Raw genomic sequence first — 19,078 nt, 5'->3', positions numbered from 1 at the left:
GTAGAGATTATAACTACTATTTGAATAGCTTGACTAATATAACCTTAAATGTAAGGTCGAATAAATATCTACTATTTGAGTAGGTATTATCCATGAAAACAACAAACGTCTTAAAGCTAAACTTAGGTCAAGGTTACTCAAACTCAACTTCAATGAGCCAACTTCAAGTAGCTCCCAATCATATTATTGATTATTCACCTAGTAGTGAGTTTACAAATTAGGTCTACATATATCACTTATCCCGTCAAAAAAGCTCAACTTCACTGATTCGATTCGACCCCGAGCTCCTAGATTTAGGCAGTGTATGATCTGTATTTAGACCTAGACTATACACATTGATGCCTTCATCATTGAGGTACGTATGTTGCATAATCGTTAAGAGTTTCAAACACTAATCAAAAGCCAGGCCGGGCCGAAGGAATAAAAATCTGGCCATTATGGCAGGCCAGGCCAAGCTTCAGGCCAATTTTATGTGCCCAAAACCCATTATTTTGGGCCAAAATTAGCAGGCATTCGTGCCTTTTTCGGGCGGGGCCAAATTTATAACTAAAAGCGTTGTTTTACGTTGCCCAAAGCCCGTAATTTAAAAAAAAAAATCGGACAGGGCGAAGCCCGAAAATCGGGACGAAATATTCAACCACAAACCCGGTAATTTTCAGGTCGGGTCAGGCCCATGATGATAAGCTCTAATATTAATCGTGGGGTTTTCAAAGATATAGATGCATAGAGAAACTTGTAGACAATTACAGTCAAATAGCATGCTAGCAGAAACTACAGAAGCAAAAATTCCTTGTATATAACTTGGTGAATTCAAAAATCCATTACACATTTGGGTTCGACTTTATCATAAGAAGTACTAATACGAATTGGGAATAAATATTACCTACATCTGGATTAGTTGGTCATGTTCTTCAAATTGCATATATCATAGTTGCAATTTTCCCCTGCAACTGTCCAAAAGAATCTGAAAAGGCGCAGAGAACACGTGCAGGCATCTTGTCCTCTATTTGGAAAACCCAGCAAGGTCCAACTGGGAAACAATGGGGATCTTCTCAGTAATTCGCGCCATGTTGAAAACCCTGTATTTCCAACGATATCACAAACGCGTAAAGCGGTTTGTTATGAAGCCCTGGAACCTTTTTCTTCGCATTACAAGTTCAGTCATTTCTGATTGCTCCTCTTTCTCTTGTTTCGTTGGTTTGATCCCTGTATCATGTTAAAATCATATCAAAATCCAATACTCATTAGCAATTACTGTCCTTAAAAGATTGCTCCATATGACTTTTCAGTTTTCACGATCTCCAAGACACGACTTAAAACGTAAATATCTCTAATTCTACACGCGTAAAAATTATACAAAGTTGATATTCCTAAAAATATATATTGAAACGAATCTAACAAGACCCCACATAACTGTTATTTTTTATAAGCTAATGAGAATACATGGTCAAACTTTTCAAAGTTTGACTCAAGAAATTGCAATGGGGTATAATCTTTTAGGGACGGAGGAAGGTACTTCCTCTGTCCTTATTTACATGGCACAATTTCCTTTTAGGGAAATTCCTATTTAGACTTTTAGTTGACATAATTCTGTTATGGGAAAGTTTTGTATGGTGAATTGTCATACTTACCTTCACTTTTCTGGTGAAAGTGATGGTTGGTTGGTTGTTGTTAAGGTGCACTTTTGTTCTTTAACTCTCTTTATATGTGTGTCAAAATCAATTTTGTCATGTAAATAAGAATGGAGGAAGTATGTTGGTTTGATAAATTCACAGAAGAATGAACTGCTGAATCAGGAATCTTTTCATTTTCCCTCCCCATAAAGAACTATAGACTCCTTAAATTTGTTATGAGAAACATTTGGCCAGAGATGAAATAGGTACCTCGCCTGACAATGTCTTCAGAGGGTCCCGCTTTCTCTTTGATTTTCTCTTCTGACTAGGACGTTGACTAGGCTTTCTATTATTACCCATTGCCAATCGAGTAAGTTTCACAATGTTGCTTGCTTCTTGTGTGGCTGGATCCACTAAATAGTCAGGGATATTGCGTAGATGTGCCGGAGGTTCTTTCTTACTAAGAACTTTGTCATGCTTCAAAAGATCTGTACAAGAAAATTCCGGCTATCAAATCTAAATAAATCAGACACCAGGCAGAAATATCAAGTTATCTTAAACAAATAGTTACCTAAGTCTCTAGGGTTAGCTTCGAAATGGGACTTCAACCTGAACCAAAAAGTGCGTGGAAAAAAATATGATCAATAACTTTCTATATAGAAATAGGATTGTTTCCAAGTCACACAGTACCATACTAGAGTATAGACAGAATGTTTTAGATAAACATATAGAAAAAAATATACGCGGTAAATACTGCAGAAGCCAAAACTTACTTTTCAGAGTTCAGTATTTCATTTCTTAAATCCTGTGCCCGTGATTCTCGTACACAAAAACTTGTCACACTCCTTAATATATCCTGCAAATTGAAAACAGTATTAAAATCTTTGAATTTTTATTATTTAATTTATTTATTTGAGGGGCAGGGGGGATAAAGGATCTTTTTACTCCACTCAAAAGAATAATATGTACAGATATACCAATATAACGTGTGCTTAACAATACAATTTCCTTTGACCAAAAAACATTAGGAGAAAAGCCAAATCAAAGCCACCCCTTAAGAAAATATGACCATAAAAGCAAACCTATGCTTTCATGAGAAATCTGTAAACTTCCTTCCCAACATAATTCTTTACCAAACTCTACTTGACCGTACACATTTGAAGGATAGATGTCCAACAGTTTGCATATCAGTCCCACTAGAATTACTGTCCTTTATCAACTAATCCATGGTTACCAGTTTGTCCATCGCAGCCAGCAAGGAAATAATTGTATGCCTCAAATACGTACTAACCATACAAAGATCATTTAAGTCTCCAACTTGTCCAAAATTCATGAGCTTTACCAACAATGAAACTATCAGTCAAACTCCAGTTCAATTACACCAATTTTGTGTCGCTTTTTGAGCAGTCCCATGCTATTTTTCCATGACATTCCTCGCCCATTTAAAAGGGAACTTACATCCCACAAATATATATACTTCAAACAAAACCCATATATACATTTATAACACTTATAGGCCTTCCTTATAAGGCTTATATTAACCTCTACAGAACCAGGAGAAAAAATAAAACCCACCCATAATGTTTGACCATCTCTACAATAATAAATAAACTTTTCTTTTCACACACACACACCAAATCAAGTTCAATACCAGAAACCTCCTGTAAGATTTTAAGAATCCCTCCTCAACACCCACTAGATAAAATTATACTTAAAGAAAGATATTCCATTAGAGAAGCGGGCATATAGGGTCACGCCGTATTCCATGGGCAGTTATGGCATGGGTTACGGTTGTGGCTCACACATTTGTTCTAATCCACAAGGACTCATACCCATTCACTTTTATTATACCCAAAAGATCAACATTCATAGTAGAGCTGATTCTAGCCCTACTTTCCTCTTCACTACTTTGCATGAAAAAAGAAAGCGTATTCATCAAATCACCTTTCTACTAACGTGCACCTTAATCCTCAAAAATATAATACTCACCTCAGCATCTCTCATCTCTATTCTATAAGCCAATTCTTGAGGAGCTTAGTGTCCATATAAATTGCTAACTTTCTCCTTATCGGTCAATATTTGAAGTTGTAAAATAAAACAAAAAAAATGGTTTCTTATTGCAGGGTCAACTATCTTTTATATTCTTTATTAATTTAATGCAAAATATAGCATGTATATCATTAGCTTCATTTGATAACTAATTTGCTAACGTTATTTATTTACTTTCAAGGTCACATGATTTTTTAGGATTTTAACCGTTGATATGAATTTCAAGCACGCATCGCGTGCATAAACACTAGTATAAATATACAAGAACATTAAGGACCAAAAAAAGTTGCCACACTTCGTTTTAGCGCGGAGCAAGTGGGGGTGGAGCTGAAATCGCTCCTGTTTGACAAAGCGGGGCAATATACCGGAAGCGTGCGCTTTTCAGCACTTCTGTGTCCCTGGGGGCAGCAGAAGAAACCCATGTGTCCCGTGCGCTTTTACTTTGTTGAACAGTCAGAATAGTAAGTTTTAGGAGAGAGAAAAACTAGGCTGTGATTCGGGGATTTTTTAGGAAACCCTAGCTTTGGTTTTGGGAGTCTTCCAGGCACCTTGCTGCTGCTGGAGTTCTCCCGTCGTCAAGCCACCTTCTCGCCAGAAAATACCGCATCTTCAAGTATGTTTAATTTCTTTTCGATCTTGTTTTATTTCTCTTTCCCCTTGGTATGTTTAATTTGTTTTCCATCTTTTTTTATTTCCCTTTCTTTTTTCCTTTTCTTTTTCGATTTTTCTTTCTTTTTCCTATCTCCTTTTTCAATATCTCATCTTCATCTTCGATTTCTCTCTTCAATGCTTGTTTTTTTAATTTGGTTCTTAATTTTCACGCTGCTTTTTTCTCACTTCTGTACTGTGATTCTTGGGATAATTTTACTTTCTGCACTTATATATGTACTTCGTTTATGTTTTACTCGTTTCTTAATATATTTTTACTCTGCCTTTTTCCCGAGTCAGTACCGCGATTTTTATTTTTATTTTTCTAAAACCTTTTTATCTACTCTGTTTTAGAAAAGGTTTTACTCTGTTTTCCCTCCTTTAATTCTGCCTTTTCGTTTCAATTCTGAATTACTGATTCTAATACTTCTCTCTGTTTTTTTAGTTTATATAGGTTTTGTTAGATGGCTAGCAATGAAGGGGGTCAGGCACACCTTCCATTGGATCGGACATTATGGATCCAGCAAAAAATATAAGTATCGTGTTATAAAAAGGTTTTTGGCCCTTAAGGTGCGCTTCGCCTATGAAAAGTGTGCGCTCCGATGCGCTTCACGCTTTCATAAACTAAGGTTCCCTATGAATTTCAGAGAAAACACCCAGAGCTTGGTGGACCATTTCTGCCATTAAAATCTCTGAGCTCCTTTTCAAGCACTCTTATCCTAGAGACTATTATACACATCCCCCATTTGAAGATTTGAAATGTTTAGTCTCTGTTCATGCATTTTCTTGTAAAGTCACCGCCTAAGAACATATGTCATCATTGTCATCACTCTTATCCTGTTTACTGCACAATTCATATTAGGCCCCAAAAAATTACATATCAACAAGCCCACAGATATTTGTAGGCAATAAACATATCCACGCCATCTTTTTATGCCTAGATTCCTCATTTTTTCCTTCTCCTTCAGCACCATATTTACATCTCCTAGGACAATCCAAGAGTCAGCGTTACTCCTAAATTCCTCATTTTCTCTTTCCCCTTCAGCACCATGTTTACATCTCCTGGGACAATCCAAGAGCCAGCGTTACTCCATTTTCTCACTCTATTACTATATATGCAAACGATCTATGAAACTAGCCCCGCTAAACCACTACTCAAGCACTTCACCTGGCTAGCAAACGTGTTGTGCCTTGGTCATGTTGAAATAGACGGGTTTACAAACCTCAACACTAACCAGATCCGTTTAATTAAATGTGTCAATCGTGTTGACATGTTTGATTAATTAATTAATCTATCATGTCGACCTACTTGCTTTTTTTGTCCGGTCGTGTCAGGTTGTCCTGTTTGTTTTCTAAAGGCTTGTCACCAAATACATTAAATTATTGGTGGTTTTACTTCAAGCGGGTTGAGCCATGTCAGTTTTGTGTAGGGAATCTCAACATTAACCTAAGTCGCTTAGTTACATGTATCATGTCGAATCGACCCGTTTAATTAAACATATCGTAAATCCTCAACTGTGCCAATTTTTTCGTGTCTGGTTCATTTCGTGTCAAAATCACATTTTGACAGTTGTGCATAACGTAACCTAGCCTTTTAACCTCCAATATTGATCCATACCAAAGAATCGAAATGTTTCCATGGGGATGGATTTAATGTAATACATACCATTAGGGATGGAAAAAAGAAGGGAAAAAAAGAGTGGTAAAGATGATCTCATTTATAGTTCACCTAATAAAGATTCAAGATAAATATAATAAAGTAATTATTGAATCCAATTCAGAAAAAGGAACTCACTGTGTTAATCGACGTTTAAGGAGGTAAATTCTATCGATACATAAACTTTGCAGAGGTACAAGGATTGGGAACCTAGGGCTCAATCTTAGGATAGCAATGCTCATTGATTTAGAAAGCGAAGAGGATACGCTTTAGCAAACAACCAAGTAAAATCCAACAGTCGTGAAAGTCGGAACAATGGAGGTCATTTACATCCACCTTTCCGAAGACATATATGCTCAATAACAACAATCAGTTTACAATTTTGGAAAAAACTAATCTATAGTAAAGGACAGATGCAAAAGAAATACCTCAGCTCGATATCTCAATGATTTAACTGCTTCGTCTAGTCCTTTGCTGTTAAATGAATTAATAAAGTATGCTTTACCACTTTCTTTATCTGATAATGTAGCCTTTATCTCATCAAAAGCTTCCATCTCGTCTGGAGAGACCTGCCAATCAATGAATATCAGAACATGAACAAGAGAGACATTCATAGTTTTGGCAAGCAAAAGCTTGCTCGTCATTTAGTAATCAAAAAAAGAACTGAGTTATACAATATAAAAAAATCAGACATTAAAGCAATTAGGTTTTAAGGAACCAAACTCGAATGACTAATGAAACACTAGTAAATATCTACTTTTTTCTTCCTCGGCGTGAAGAAATAAGTATTGTTCATTTTTGGTTTCACGTAACAGAACTGGGAGTTCGGTTGAACGCATGTTCAATTATACACATTTCATATGGCATTTCAAACATACAAAGTAACTCACAAGGAAATTTAACTTGAAAGATTTAACTATCCCACAAAACAGTCATTATGTGTGCATTACTCCATCAAACAACTGTAGGTTGGACCAATAGATTAATATGTATGAAATTGAACAAGGGCAGAGGACATATGTCTAGTGCATACAGTTCTTTCCCTACTGCCATTTAATAACCTTTGTCACATAACCCAAACAATTGTCCAGGGGAAGTAAAAACCATACACTGTCAGATAACATGTAAATCAGCACATTCGACAGGTTGCAGACTATGTTACTCCGACTCTTCATTTTACCTCAAGTACCCGTGTCGGATCCTCGACACTCCGACATGGGTACGGACACTCCGACACTTCATTTTCGACTTAAATCCTAGAAATTTTTCGCAATTTAGCCGAGTCGGACACTTAGACACATACCCGTGTCCGACACTTGTACCCAAGTCCAAGTAACATAGGTTGCAGATCAAAACAGACATCTTCACATTTCTAGTGCAACTTCACATGTGAACTAAAATCAAGATTCAAGACACCTCTCTGGAAGCTGGTAGAAGGGGAAGGAAAAAGAAGTAGAAGTGCTGTTTGTTCAATTTCAGGAATTCAACTAAAAGGTATAATTGTAGCCACAAAAACCGAATGACATTTGCAAAACGTTCAAAGTTTAATGCTCTAACTAAACCAAAGTAAATACTCCACACAACCAAAAAAGACTTACAAGAGAAACTGATGCTCCAGTAGTAAAAGCTCTTCCAGTCCGTCCAACTCGATGCACATATCCAGAAGCAGTTTGAGGCACCTCAAAATTTATAACCTAAAAAAGGGAAAAAGTCCAGTTATGCACAATTTTCAAAGTTAGAGCACTTAATTTAACCCATTAATTATTTGTTGTTATTAAATTATTTATGATCTTCATGCGTTTTGCTGAAGTTACTTGTTAGATTATATTCTAATTCAGATAAATAACTTTTTCTGCAATTAAAGTAGGTTATTTAGCTAAGGTTATTTAGCTATTTACATTGATTTAACATTTCTTGCTAAGGCCCTGCTCTCCTCAACATATTAAAGGCTCTATTCTCGGCAAAAGTAAGTTGAGGAGAACGAAGTCTAACATAACTTGAAAGCCTGAGTGTCTCATCAGTAACCATTCCATAGTTTTTCCACGACAAAAAACGCTCGATGGTGAAGTTCCATGTTTCATGATCTTATTCACAAAGATCGTACAGCACTTTCTGAAATTTCAAGTGACGCCCCCAATACAGATCACATACAAACGATAAAGCTAAACCCATAATTTCACAAGTTCGATTGTCATTGCTAAAGCTAAGTGAAGGGAAGGCCGAGGATGATTAAGTTTCGACAAGAGCATAGCTAGTAAATATTAGTCAATAGCAATTACCAACCAAATATATCTAATCGATTATTGGAGCCTAACGTCCTCAAGGCCCTTGGCAATCAAATATATCAGGTAACTTACAGGATTTCACTGGAATTTAACAAGCAAAGATGAACACTAGGTATAGGTAATTCGTAATTCCATCCTTGGAAAACAAAAAACCACCCACGGTAACCACAAATAATAAATGGTGATGACACGTGTATAAAGCTCACAAGAATTTGCAGCATATGATGTTAGATGCTGCAAATCACAAATTCAAGTCTTGTTGGGCATATAAACCTGTCTAAACAGAAGCTCATGCCACCAAATAATACACATAACTACTTAGAAGTTATCTTGCGGTCACATGCAGGTCTTCTTCGGATGAATTGAGTACTAAACTGTACAAAGTTCTATTGACTGGTATAACAAAAATAGAGCAGATAATGCTTTGTTTACATCTACCTGTCCAACGTAGATAACAGGTAATACGGATTAATCATAGGGTTTCGAAAATATGAGTGGAAGATGGCAACACAACCTCAATCGCAAATAGAACTATAATTTTTACGTACCGTGAGTACATTTTTGAAGTCTATGCCTCTCACTACACCAAATTCAGCATCCAATTTTGGCTTCTTGCGCTTTCTGGAGTTTTTTCCCTCTGGTTTTTTCACACTATCCTCTTGATCTTTTCCAGCTTGGCCGATATCGGTTGCAATTAAGTAATCAAAAAGTCCCGCATTGAATTCCTGATTAACAAAGAGCTTTTGGGGTAAGCATACAAAAGTCCAAAAGACCAATAGCTTAGTAACACAAAGTCGCACAACATCGAACATAATTGAAGAATAAACAAATAACAGAGACAGCGCATACCTCAATCATATGTAGCCTTGAATTCTGTGGCAACTCAGCATTTAAGACAGCTGATCTGAATGCAAACTGCCATAAAAATATTCAAAATCATTTGACACCAACTCTGTGGCCAACATTTATTACTCCAATTGTCCAACCACGTTACATTCCTAGCACAAAAGAAGTCCATAATACTAACAATCAACTTCTGGCAAGGTTCATGGATGTTCTCCTAGGAACCAGTAGCGGATACAGCTTACACAAAGGGTATGCAGTTGCATACCCTGTTTGTTTTATAAAAATGAAGCAGCTCTAGACTAAATAAATCAAGGCGGCAAGTTGGCAATTTGAGAGTGATCAAGTGCGGTATTGTGCGTGCTTTGAGGTTCAAAAATTATTACACCCTTTTTCCAATACTACTTGTATATCCCTTCTTCGTTTACTTCTACCAGGCAACTTTGGTTCTAATTTAACTTATTTGGGTAACAAACATACTTTGAAACTAAGAGAGAAAATTCCGTCTAATTTTGTAGGTTTATCTTTTGGAATTATTTTTGACAACTATATTCCCATTAAATGATATACACTTTAGAAAGAAAAAGATAATATCTCATAAAAATGGTCGGTTAAGAATATATAAATAGATTTAAGTTATATTCTACATAATTTTGCATACCCTATATAAAAATCCTGAATACGCCACTGCTAGGAACCTATATACTCAATTCAATTATTAATAAAACAAAATGAAGTTTCATTTACTTAGCGCAAAACATACATAAAAAAGAGCACCTTACAATCAATCATTGTGAAAAAAGTAAGTAATACCTTTTCTAGAAAAAGTTTTAACCGAAATCCCATGTCGATTGTATTAGTGAAGATGAGCATTTTCTTGGCAACGAATTCATACTTTAAAAGAGCAAGAATGTAGATGAACTTATCGTGATCGCTTTTGCAAGAAACCTAGAAAAATAGGAAAATAGAAATTAATTTGCATAAAGCAAGAAGCAGCGAATAACTGATATCAAACACGTCTTTGATTAAAAAGAATTAGGCATGTAACAAAATGATTCCTAAATGGCTAAACCTCAGTCGACAACAAAGACACGCACACACAAAATAAAAGCACAGAGAAATTCTTTTGAATTATTATTAGAAACATTTAATTGCAGCATCAAACTTAGTAACTAAGATAAACCTCATATCAAGATTCGCTGAACCCCACATAGCCAGAAGGTGCAAATTTGTTTTGAATCAGTATTAGAAACATCAAATTGCAAGTTTGCTTCTTATGTATTCCGTATACGAGAAATAGGAGAAAGATCCACTTGGTGTTTAAATCGCCCTATAATAACACAATATCTCAAAGATAATCAAAAAAAAGTATAAGAGAAAAATAAAAGCACTTGAACAGCAGAGAGAATATCCCAGCAGTAGCCGACAGAACTTCGCACCCCAAAAAAAAAAAAACAGTCTACTTTGCTAATATTAGACAAAAAAAATGCAATAAATATAGGCATTTTGCTAATATTCATTACTGACTCCATCTCCTCATTCTTAGAGGGTCATTAATCTCACATCATACTCCTTGATACAGAAACTTTACGTTACTTTGCACTTCCTTTGCCTAAGGTGTCTTTCTTTTAATTCTCACACGCCCTGCACCAGTTCTAGGGGTTTCTTCATAAATCGTTTCATGATTGATCCGATGTCATAGTGACAATGGTGTAATTCCAAATTTTAAACCAACACACCATGATCATTTAGTCTATATAAAACAGGCTTGTATTATCATAATAAAATGTGGAGAAGTACTGTTTGGAGAATGTATCCAAAAAGGATTCTTACCCAAGATTGGTTCACATTATTTGGAATAAGCTCATCCTTGTTACCACCAACCTCTGGCAAAGTCAAAATATAGGGATTGTGCAGAATAAGCTTCTTCAGCTTCTCAACATCAGCACTAGATAAATAACAGAGGAACATTAACCAAGCATGTAAACAACAAATTAAAAGGTATCACTCCCCATATTATCCACCTCCAGAAGAATTAATTCAATGATTAAACCCAAAAAAAAGAGGGAAACAATGTGCAAAGTTACTTATCTAGGGAATGATAAACAAAAATCCAAAAAAAGGATATAAATTCAAAAACAAACCTTGGTGTAGCAGACATCAAGAGGCATTGACAGCGTTTAGGGACATGGGCTGTAAGAGATCTTAGGTCATCTCCATGGCCATAATTCAACAAAAGATCTGCCTGAACATAAACACAAGTTTATTACTATAGAATGTAAACACTTCCACAAACAGTTGCTGAAACTAATACATCAATCCTCCAAAGCTTATACTAAAATTAATATTAACCTCGTCTAGAACAAGCATGGAAAGCGAATCCTGAATAGCTTTCGGCTGAAGAATACCAGCTTTCAAACAAGTAAGCACACAAGCAGGTGTTGATACTAGAATATCTGGAGGCCCGGACATCGTCTGCTTCTGATAAAATTACGAACCACGAAATCGATCATTATCCTAGATACCCAACCCATTTGGTAGCCGGTAATAAATGGTGAGAATGGGAATAAATCTAAGTATAATTAGACAAGAAAATAACATCATGATGCCTATGGTAATGATATTTTGTCTCAAACTTGTTTTTCTTCATAAATTTGCATTCACACCTAATACCGCTCACCAAATGGTAATGGATGGTAATGGAAATTGATAAAGAAAAAAGATAATTTTAGAGTGGACTAGCATTACCATGGGAAATGGATATTGATTTTCCTTACAAATGTAAGTACAAATTCATTCTCATGGACACCATTTATGGCCGGCTACCAAACAAGCCGTCAATAGCATGCTTAGATCAAAGGAATCACTAAGAATTAAAAAGACGAGAACAAACCATCTGAGCAGCAGTCATGCCTCTAATGAGCTGAACAGCTTTCAATTGAGCTTTACACAACTCTATAATAGACGTAACTTCAGAATAAACCTGCATAAACAATCAAATAAAAAACCCTAAACCCCCAAATAAAAAAGATCGAATTTTTACTCAATTATTCAATTACAAACCTGGTGGCATAATTCGCGGGTAGGAACAAGAATAAACGAGGAGGGAGCAAGGCGTTTATTCGAACCGGAATCCAATAACAATTTCTGAAGCATTGGAAGAAGATAAGCGAATGTCTTCCCTGACCCAGTTTTAGCTCTGGCAACCACATCTTTCCCTTCCTGTAAAATTAATATATTATTGAGCAATTTATTAAATCAAATCCTTAAAATTAGGGTAACGAAAAGGAAGAAGAGCTTACGAGAATTAAAGGGATGGCGACACGCTGAATAGGGGTGGGTTTTTTAATGCCTTTTTTGATAAGAGCTCGAAGAAGGCGAGGGTCAAGGCTAAGATCTTCGAAGCTCTGGTTTTCTTCGTCGTCTAATTCGATTTCTTCTTTCTGGGTTGTGTTTGATGAATTCGCCATTGGAGATGGTGGTGAGAGAACCAGAGAAGCGAGGGGAAAAGAGAAAACCGAGGTTTAGGGTTTTAGATTTTAGGAGGAAAAAAAAAAAGAGAAAATGACGAAAATGTATAGGGGGCAGTAATCTGGTGGTGGTGTTGGGCTTCCCCTTATGGATCTGACCTCTTACAAACCCAATGGAACGTTTACAATACAATCTCAAATAGCATTGCATATTTGCATGTAGGTCAAGGATTGAGCTTGATGGTGAATAGTCTTGTTTCTATTTTTTGCCATTACATTCTTCAGTTTATCATGAACTATATTAATTAAAAGTTCATTGAAATCACAACAAAACTTCTCATGCAGTATTATAATTCATTTCCCCATGTACTATGTTCTCTTTTCTATGTACTATACTCTACTTTCTCATACAAATCAATTATCAGTGTACTTTAATGCACTTTTTCATGTACTATATTTCATTTTTCTTAAAACCGAATTTTTAGTCAATGGTACTGTAAATATGGGACAGAGGGAGTAAGTATCTATTTTTAACATATAAAACATGAAAAAAGTTAATAAACTTATTTCTTGATTAAACATTTGATGATCAAACTTCGATCGAGCCTATCAAGCCTCAACTGAGCCTACCGAGCATCGATCTGAGCCGAGCTCAGTTTTAATGTTTCGAGCTCAAGTTCAATTTCTCAGGCTCGTCAAGCTTCGAGCTCGAGTTGAACCTGTAAAGGCTCGATCTCGACTAGGCTCGTTAACACCAATAATTGTATGGGCCAATCCAAAAGCAAACCCATTGAGCACGCACAAAATTGGCCCAACACAGCACGATCTCATGGAAAATTCGCACGACACGAGAGACATGTCGATTGGGGATGGATTGACTATGACATGGACATCATTTTTAAAATTTGAGAATAACCTGGAATGAGCATGGCGGGCTAAGATGCTTGTTTTTAATCTATTAACAAAAAACATGTTAGTGAGGGGACCCATTACGATTTGACCTAGCACGATTTCCTTGGCTCGTTTCAGACATAGCCCATTAGGGTGTGAGAAACAAGGGCCTGATACGTGGGACGAGCTCCGTCGTGCTTAACTCTAATCACTATCAACTATAGAACTTGAATTCAATGGCTACGCATCTAGCTAATTGGGCCTAATAAGAAATAGAATGTCTAGCACATGGAGCAAAAAAAAAAACAGAAGGACAAAAAAGGTGCTCCGTACAACTCATATAAACAAATAAATCTTAAAACAATGCATTGCGTATTTTATTTTAAATCATTAACTTGTGGTAAATCAATCAATCAATAATTATATAGGTTAGCAAATAGAAGGAATTCACGAATCTGTTGAAGAATTTTAAAAGAATTAGTAAGAAATTGCAAGAAATGGGCTAGAAATCAGGGGAAATTTGGGAATCACGGTGGTTTATGAAGAGAGAGAAAATAAAAGGGTTGAATGATTGTGGAAGGAGAAAGGTCGGTTAGGTTTGTAATTGAATTGTGAAATAGAATAGGGTAGATTACATACAGAGTAATCAAACTCGAATCGGCTGGAAAAACGTCGACAAAATTGGCCTACAACACAAAAGTAAAAAAAACGGTTATGCATATACATTATAAACATTCCTCTCCAACGCAATATAGTTTTTGGCTTTCTGCTTTCCTCCAACGAAGAAAGGGGAAAGTGACGGGAGACAATAAGAAAATGATAGGCATATGATTCCTTGAGCAAAACTACTAATAAAATCCTCATGGGTTAAACAGTTTTCTAAAAGGACCATCTTTTTTTGTCCTTGGCTGCTTCAGTTAGTGCAAGGAATCTCTTGAAACTTGTAGTGGCTGCTCCTCGACCCAAGGCAGCAGCTCTTGCAAGCACATCCTCCCGAGAAGCAGTCATAGCTGATGAAGCAGGACTGTTTAGAGCTGGTGGTGCAGGGGGCAATCACTACAACAGGTGTCATTGATATATGTTTGATGCTTTAACCATGTTTGTTGAAGTCATATAGCAGGATAGTTTGCTGGTCTTCTTTTTTTAGACCCTGCATTTTATAGTGTATTTAAACACATATAAAGAGGCAAAAATACAGCATTTCAATAAGACGTTTATTTTAACACATATTTTGGAGGTATAATATACCAAGCTAGCATAAGCATCTAATTTCTTTTCAATTCAGAAAAAAGATCGAAACAACTTTGAACAAAGGGAATTAGATAGTAAAACAATATATCCATTAGAGCGCACGCTTCAGACTGCTGCTAGTACTGGTTCAACTTCCAAAAAACTACTTAATTGCTTATCTTTCAAAAGTTTTTGTCAATTAATAACATAAACATCAAACCCCTATTCCCCTAAATTCCATATTTCACTTTTTTATGAACAATAGTCAAAGAATCCACTTAAGTTGAACAAATTATTCATAAATTTTCTTCATAACTCAATTAAAACTAAAGAGATTAAGATCAAATGAACTTACAGAAAGCATTCTCTGTATTTCTCCCACTCAACAACGCATTCTTCCTTTTTGTCATTGACCCTTGACAAATTTCTCTGCATACCACCTAAAAGTTTTACATACTCACATCATGAAAGGTTGAAATTTGTTGAATTTAATCACATTTTCCCATGAATTTACATAAATAAGAAGAAGGTTTCTAAACTTGACCCCAATTTGATTAAATTAATTCACTTTTTAATTAGTTCTATTTTAGGTGAATTAGAAGAAATAAATGAGCAAAAAGTGAAGGAAATAATGCCCTTGGTCCTAGTATGCATTTAATATTAAGTCTAATAAATGCGGTTCAGTATTAATTAACAAGTTAATAATTCAGTGAGATCAAGTGAGCTGAATGCCTAGCTAGAGGTCGCTTCAGTTCAAATGGAATTAATGATATTAATCCACAACTTACTCTTGACTGAACCTGTAGGGTCACACAAATAGTACGTAAATGGATCAAGTATTTAATGGCATTAAATACTCCATCTATGGATATTCGGAATCGACGGATCTTGATTTCAGTGGGAGCTGAGATCGTCACAAGCAAGAAATGAATACTCCGGAAACGATGATATTACCGGAAACGGAAATATGGATCGTATCGGAAATATAAATATTATCCAAGTCGTAGATGTTGCCGGAAACGGAAACATGGTACGTATCGGAAAATATTAATGGAAATGGAAATATTGCCGGAATCGGAAATATTGCCGGAAACGGAAATATTGTCAGAATCGGAAATATTATCGGAATCGGAAAATAATTCCGGAAACGGAAATATTAAATATTTGTTCGAAACGGAAATTAATTCCGGAATCGAAATATTAAATATTGTTCGTATCGGAAATGAATTCCGGAATCGGGAATTTAATCGGAAGCGTATCGTACGAATTAGCATCGGACGAGGCTCGCTAGACGAAGGCCCAGCACGAAGCCAGGCCGTCGCCCAGCAAGCCACACGCATCACCCACACGCCAAGCCTCGACCAGGCCCAGCGCAAGCCAGGCCCAGCCAAGGCCTTGGGCGCGCGCGCGGACACAGGCAGCGGGCATGGGCCGAGGCGCTGTACGCTCAGCGTGGTCCGCAAGGCCTGCGCGGGTGTACGGTGCTCGTGCGATGCTCGTGTGCGAATCCTAAAGCTATCGAGATTCGATAAAAGATTAAATCCTAAACCTATTAGATAAAGTTTACTTAATAGAGTCCTAGCAGGATTCTAATTAAATTAATTCGTATCCTAATAGGATTCCAGTTCCTTTTCCATACCTCTATAAATAGGTGCCTAGGGTCATAATTTATAGATACAATTGAAGTATTCTAAAGGTAAGATTTTGAAGAAAAATCAGCCACTCTCTTGCCCCCTAATCAGCCGAAATCTATACTACCTTAAGGGCGATTCTAGTTGGTCAAGCTTAAGGCGGATCCGGACGTGCTGTGGACTATCTACGGAGGGACGACACTTGGAGTCATAAAGACTTGTTCTTGTTCGGTTCGGGCGCAGCTAGGGAGGGTACGCAACAAAGTGTATGCATCTAAACTATGCTAAATGATTATGTGTAAATAATATGCTTTCCTGGCTTTATGGTTTTTCCGCATGATTTATGTTTTGTCATATGAATCATAACCTATCAGTGGTATCACGAGCCTCTTATTATTTTCATAATCTAAATTGCATAAACATGGTTAAATATTACAAATTTGCAAGGAATTAAAAGGGGTGATTAATTTTCGTAATTGTTAATTAATTGCAAATTGCGTTTATTTAATTATATGTACGCAGTTTTTCGGCAGTTTCTTCGTTACTCATCCAAATCGAGTGATTTTTGTGTCAATTCCGCATGTAAAAGGAATTCTAAAATTTTGACAAAATTAGTATTTTTCGGCCGAACCCAGAATTCCCAAATTCGAAGCCTAACTATGACTTTTCGGAGGTTTTAGTTTTTCGAACGCAAAAGTTTGTAAATTTAAGATGTTAAATTAAATATTTGCGATTCTTGTTGATAAATCTTGAATTTTTGATTGACCTACTGTATATGTTTAACAAGTTTGAATGCCTAGCCTTGTTAATTATGCAATCTAATTTGTAATTATGATTAATTTGTTGAAATTCGAATAATTTAGAATTGATTTGTTTTTCATAATTAATTAATAATTTAATTAGAAACCTATGATTAAAAACCACCATAAAAATTGTTAATTTGTGTTAAATTTTAAATTTTTATGACCTAGATTTGAATCCATGATTAATCGGAAATTAATTGATTAATAAATTTTCGATTTTTCGCCCTGAAATTATGAAATTAATATGTTTTATTAATTTGTCATTAATTTTGAATTAAAAATTTTAAATTTTTATGCAATTCGCTCATAAAACTTGCACGCACAAAGCAATGGAAGCTACGTGTTACCCTTAAGGGGTGTTGTATAGTGCGGGCATGCGACGACGAGCAAGGGAGCTCGTCGCCCATGCGGTACGAATGCAGCGAGCAAGGCGAGTGGCGCGCGAGCACAAGGCAGCAGCCCTGCCTTGTGTCGAGTGCTGCGCGCATGTGGGCGATGGGCGAGCAGCGATGGCATGGCACGAGCAGAGGCGCGCGCGCGATGGCGAGAGCTGGTCGCCCAGCGACCGCTGCTCCGCGCACCAACACGCGTGGCCTCGAGCGCTTGCTTGCGCGAGCGAGCGAGCACCATCGTAGCTGCTGGGATGCTATGGGCAGGCAGGCTGCGCGCAAGCGTGGCTTGGCTTGCTGCGTTTGCGCGTGGCTGCTGCGATGATCTGCCATGGGCCAGCGATGGTCGTGCAATTGATGGGGCTTGGGCGCAAGCCCAAGTGCTCGTCATGTTACGATTGTCGAGTTTTAAATTTTAATTTGAAATTTTCAGTTCATGTAATTTTAATTAATTTTAAAATTAATAATTTAAATTGTTTTCTTGGATTTTAATTTTGAATATTATAATTATTATAAATTTTATTTATTCTAATTATTTTACTAAAATTAAAAACCTTTAATTAATTTAAAATTCGACTGAAAAATAAATTAAATAAATGGATTCAATTATAAATTTATATGAGCTTTAAATTTTAATTAAATTTGTATGTTTCCTGTTAGACTAGAAATACATTTTTACGTTTAACATTAGTAAAGCATATGAATTTATTGGTTTAAGTGGGAGCCCTTTTTAGTCATAAACTCTTGATTAGGTCTACAAATCCTTTAAGGTTAAACAACTTGATTAGAATTAATAAGGACTGAATAATTGGTAGATTATTGGTGCCCTTGATTAATTGCTGCAAATGTTTATATGATGCATACAATGTGTTTTAACTAACCAATTATGTGGGGTCATTCATGATAATGAATGGATGAATGGTATACATTGTATATGTACTGTTTTGCAGGTTATGAAGTGACTAGTATGGCCCAAATAGGATAGAAAATATGGTATGCGTACCATTAACTTGAATTTAATTGGTCTAAAGTACCAAATTTGTTTTTCAATTCAAATATAGTCTGCGTACTATCAAATAGTTGTAATTAGTTTAATTATAGCTTATCCTATTTGGAGAAAATGGCGCCTCCCACGGTGAAATTCAAGACGAAGTTTCCATTTTCAAGACGAACTTTGAAGTTGAAGCTTCAAGATGAAGTCGGGCCATACTAGATCACATTTATCTTATGCATGCTTTAAGTTATTTATTGCTATTAAATATGTCTTAAATATGCATGAGATCAAGGCTTGATTATGTTGCATGATTAAGGATTTTAGTTCACTTAAAATCTAACCAACATAGTAAGAGCCTTAAGTTCCAAACTTAAAAATTGAGTTAAAAGGTGTCATGCCAAAATAACACTTACTTGGATATCCTTTACATCGATCTTAGTATTAGTTTTCCGCCATAGCGAGGTGTTACTTATCGATACTAAAGGGGTAAGGTACACAAATAATTGTGAGTACATGTTAGTTTTGGTGAAACTCAACGATATAAGTAAGGAGTCCTTTTATGTCGTGGCAAAATC

General features: G+C 36.2%; 1 protein-coding gene across 1 annotated transcript; it reads right to left on the bottom strand.

Moving 5' to 3' along the window:
• Positions 1-772: 772 nt before the first annotated feature.
• Positions 773-12,647, bottom strand: LOC110803636 (DEAD-box ATP-dependent RNA helicase 16). The gene is made up of 15 exons (XM_022009160.2): positions 12,398-12,647; positions 12,159-12,317; positions 11,989-12,078; positions 11,448-11,576; positions 11,240-11,340; positions 10,929-11,043; positions 9,909-10,043; positions 9,102-9,167; positions 8,801-8,977; positions 7,566-7,661; positions 6,396-6,536; positions 2,387-2,469; positions 2,185-2,222; positions 1,884-2,101; positions 773-1,206 (listed from the first exon to the last, which is right to left on the bottom strand). Exons 1-15 carry the CDS (start codon positions 12,563-12,565, stop codon positions 1,162-1,164), a joined length of 1,761 nt encoding a protein of 586 aa, XP_021864852.2. The 5' UTR covers positions 12,566-12,647; the 3' UTR covers positions 773-1,161.
• Positions 12,648-19,078: the final 6,431 nt, after the last annotated feature.

This window comes from Spinacia oleracea, chromosome 3 (genome assembly GCF_020520425.1).
Source record: "Spinacia oleracea cultivar Varoflay chromosome 3, BTI_SOV_V1, whole genome shotgun sequence".
Taxonomy (NCBI): Eukaryota; Viridiplantae; Streptophyta; class Magnoliopsida; order Caryophyllales; family Amaranthaceae; genus Spinacia; species Spinacia oleracea.
Note: the sequence above shows the minus strand (reverse complement) of the source record. Positions and strands in the feature narration are given on the sequence as shown.

Bases quoted from the DNA above. Each gene is read 5' to 3' on its own strand.
- LOC110803636 (XM_022009160.2), bottom strand. From the start codon at position 12,565: ATGGCGAATTCATCAAACACAACCCAGAAAGAAGAAATCGAATTAGAC. The intron at 11,577-11,988 runs GTTTGTTCTCGT...TAATTTTATCAG, and splicing joins GCATGACTGCTGCTCAGATG to AAGCAGACGATGTCCGGGCC. The intron at 7,662-8,800 runs GTACGTAAAAAT...TCCCTTTTTTAG, and splicing joins ACTTCAAAAATGTACTCACG to GTTATAAATTTTGAGGTGCC.